Here is a 3,825-nt window from a genome sequence, read left to right as displayed (position 1 = left end):
GGAGATGGTGCGGGGGGGGGGGGGGGGGCGGAATAAAGCGCCTTGCAGACCCCTAGCAAGCATTTTTCCCTCTGGCCCTTGATGCTGTCTCACAAGTGGTATGTTCAACCTTTGGGCTCTAGAGTGTTTTTACACATCCTAATCAAGTCATGCACAAACCAAAACAGCCCCAATGCTTAGAATTATTACCATGGATGAAGAGGCTGGGTTTGTTTCATATATAAAGGGCTGTTGAAAATAAAACCATGCTGCTGGAGATGGAGGTGGCTGTGGAGGAGGTAGGACAGTCAACACTCACACTCAGCACAAGGCGATGTGTGCTCCTTGCAGGACACTGCAGCACTCTCACAGGAAAGAATCTCCTAAGGTTTCCCAACCACTTTCCACAAACAAGGAACATAATTTATGTCAGTCTTCATTCTTTTGACAACATTTGGTTTGATTTTCCCTCCCTTTTCACATAGCTGGATGAAGGATGGATGGATGATGACAGAAATGATTTTCTGGATGACTTGCACATGGACATGTTAGAGGAACAGCACCACCAGGCAATGCAATTTACTGCCAGCATGCTTCAGCAGGTACTGCCATTCTGTTGTGCAGTGGTGTCAAAACTTCACATTGCACTCGATATTCCAATATTGAGCTTGACTGAATACACTTAGTGTCTCAAATGATGATCAAGGCAAAAGGACTTTCTGTAAAATCAAGTTATTACATTACTATCCACAAACTTCATCTGGGGAACCAAAATGTTTTCAAATGTTTTTTTTTTATTCTGCCCCTTACAACAACATGATCACACTTCTTAAAAATCCACCATTCCGGCTGTCGTCACTGAGAGAAGTACAAGCTAGGTGTATGATAGGTATAGCAGGCAGAGAGCTAACTTATAAAATTTCCTATTCGATATGCATGCGCATAACTGAAAACAGCCTGCCTCCTGAAACCTTAAAATCCAAATGGAGAACTCAGGCATATGACTGAAATAAGGTCAATGCATGGGGAGAAAGGCAAAGAAAAAGTTTTACGTAGCAAAATTTATGCAGGGCCACAGATTTGGGCCTGCATTCCCTATCATTATGCCATGATTAATGCAATCATACAAGTTCTGAATAAATTTTCAATCTTTGTGTAGGAGTTTTCTACAACTCCACATCTCTGTGGTAGCTGCATTTTCTGAAGGGGCGCATGCTCACTTTGGCACTGCAGTAGAACTGGATACTTTCATGCACCTAAGTGGGAGAAGAAACAATTTGAAAATGTGACTTCTACCATCGTTGCTATATAACTGAATAGCAGACCTCAAGTTCTTCTGAAAAGGTCATCCACAGCATGCTGTGTTTTCAGTCACCATTTCTATGAGTTCTTAATAACATTCTTTCCACACAAGTAAAAGACAAAGATGCAGAAAGCGTAGCAGGTGACAGATTAAGAAAACAGTTAAAAGATAAACACCCTGAAATATTTTATGTTCCTGCAATAATTTCTCTGTTTTTTCTTTTTTGCTGTTAGAAGAAGCATGAGGAGGATGGGGGTACCACAGACACAGCCACTATTTTATCTAACCAGCATGAGAAGGACAGCGGCGTGGGGCGCACAGATGACAGCACTCGCAACGATGAGAGCTCTGAGCAGGAAAACAATGCGGATGACCACACCACCTCCTCCAACACTTTAGGGAGCCAGAAGCAGCTGACATACAGTCATGACACGCTAGGAAGTGGCGATATGCAGTTCAGCAATGAATCATTTATCTCTGCCGACTGCACGGATGTCGACTTCCTTGGCATCCCCGTAGACGAATGCGAGCGATTCCGGGAACTGCTGGAACTGAAGTGCCAGGTGAAGTCTGCCAACCCTTACAGTCTGTATTATCATAACAGCACGCTGGATATGAGCAAAAGCGACCAAGAAAGTGTTGACAGAGAGCTGGAGATGCTGAATGAGGAGCTGCGCAATATCGAGCTAGAGTGCCTGAATATTGTGAGAGCTCATAAAATGCAGCAGCTGAAAGATCAGTACCGGGAGCCCTGGATGCTGCATAACAGCGGGTTCCGCAACTATAACACAAGCATTGACGTTCGCAGGCACGAGCTCTCAGACATTACGGAGCTCCCGGAGAAGTCTGACAAGGATAGCTCGAGCGCATATAACACAGGCGAAAGCTGCCGAAGCACACCACTCACGCTGGAGATTTCCCCTGACAATTCGCTGCGCAGAACTGCAGAAGGCATTAACTGTCAAGGTAATGAGGGGGCAGTGGCATATAATGTCTCCCAAAAGAATTCATTTGCTAGCGCAGAAAGCCATGAATCCAGCACTGGTAAATGCCATGCCTCTGCTAAAGATCCCGACCTTGGCAAGCAGCTGGAAAGCAAAGAGAGAAAAAGCAGTGATGAAAGCAAAAGCCCTACTCATGGTCAAAAACCTTCTGGCTCCTACGTCTCTCCTTACCATCACTCTCCATATAAGCATGCTCATATTCCTGCCCATGCACAGCACTATCAGAGCTACATGCAGCTGATCCAACAGAAGTCAGCGGTGGAGTATGCACAGAGCCAAATGAGTCTGGTGAGTATGTGCAAAGACTTTAATTCAAGCCAGAGCGAACAGAGGATGGAGTGGAAAGTCAAGGTCAGAAGCGATGGGACCCGCTACATTACAAAGAGGCCAGTCAGGGACAGGCTGCTGAGAGAACGTGCCATAAAGATTAAGGAGGAGCGCAGCGGTATGACTACCGACGATGACGCCATAAGTGAAATGAAGATGGGCCGTTACTGGAGCAAGGCAGAGCGGAAGCAGCATTTAGTGAAAGCGAAGGAGCAGAGAAGGAGGCGTGAGTTTATGATGCAGAGCAGGTTAGATTGCTTAAAGGAACAGCAAGGTGCAGAAGAAAAGAAAGAGATGAATATCATTGAACTGAGCCACAAAAAAATGATGAAGAAGAGAAATAAAAAAATATTTGACAATTGGATGACAATCCAAGAACTGCTAACCCATGGAACAAAGTCACCAGATGGCACACGGGTGTACAATTCCTTCCTGTCAGTGACTACTGTATAATCACCATTGCTAAATTATGTACATAAAACACTACCACTGGGGTAGAAATCAATGCCTCGTTCAATGTGGCAAGATTTTTGTATATAAGATACAGTCATCAAGTTTATAGTTCAAATACTGAACTCTACAACTGTGGGTGCCAGGATCTCCATGATGAAGTGGAGAGGAAGCTTGCCCGTCTCATTCAAAGGCAATATTAGCAGTACTTTTTGGAATACTGATGGTACTTTTTTACTTGTTACCTTTTACATGAAGTGTTTAAATATCAGAAATGTATTAACCATACTTACACAGGTAATTTGCTTAAACTATATTCATATTAAAAGGTACCCATGCTTTTCTTTACCTAAAAAAAAAAAAAAAATTCAAAAACCCACAAGAGCAACTGCACATATGTATTTTTTTGTGAAACCATATTTTGTGATATTATTTTGCTGTTGTTCACTTCTACACAGAGTGCTGTTTATCGGTATTTAGCTCAAGGTTTAAACTCAGAATTAGAGTCATTCTCTTGTAATATCTAACATTTATGAAACAGCAGTTTTTAGAGTCATGCTCAACATTTAAACATTTTTCTTTTTAAGATTTCTGAAGAAAGTATATAGGTTTCATCTGAAAAGCCTGAAGCAAAGTACACTATACTGCAGCTTTAAAGGATTTTAAAGCGTGTTTGCAAATGTTGCAATCTGTTGAAAAAATGTGCATGTACAGCTAATTTGTTTATATAAGACAGTTTGTGGAATTTGAAAAGCCTATGGT

At 42.5% G+C, this 3,825-nt stretch overlaps 1 protein-coding gene across 1 annotated transcript in view; it reads left to right on the top strand.

The window, feature by feature from the left end:
- Positions 1-3,084, top strand: part of PDZRN3 (PDZ domain containing ring finger 3) — a 31,627-nt gene extending 28,543 nt beyond the window's left edge. Inside the window, exons 8-9 of the mRNA XM_010294343.1 lie at positions 465-581; positions 1,516-3,084. Of these exons, the coding sequence (XP_010292645.1) occupies positions 465-581; positions 1,516-3,066 (1,668 nt within the window). The 3' untranslated portion in view covers positions 3,067-3,084. The remainder of the gene's footprint in view (positions 1-464; positions 582-1,515) is intronic.
- Positions 3,085-3,825: the final 741 nt, after the last annotated feature.

The sequence above is a fragment of the Phaethon lepturus genome, unplaced genomic scaffold (genome assembly GCF_000687285.1).
Source record: "Phaethon lepturus isolate BGI_N335 unplaced genomic scaffold, ASM68728v1 scaffold5009, whole genome shotgun sequence".
NCBI classification, from domain to species: Eukaryota; Metazoa; Chordata; class Aves; order Phaethontiformes; family Phaethontidae; genus Phaethon; species Phaethon lepturus.
The sequence above is the reverse complement of the archived record's forward strand: the minus strand, read 5'-3'. Positions and strand labels throughout refer to the sequence as shown.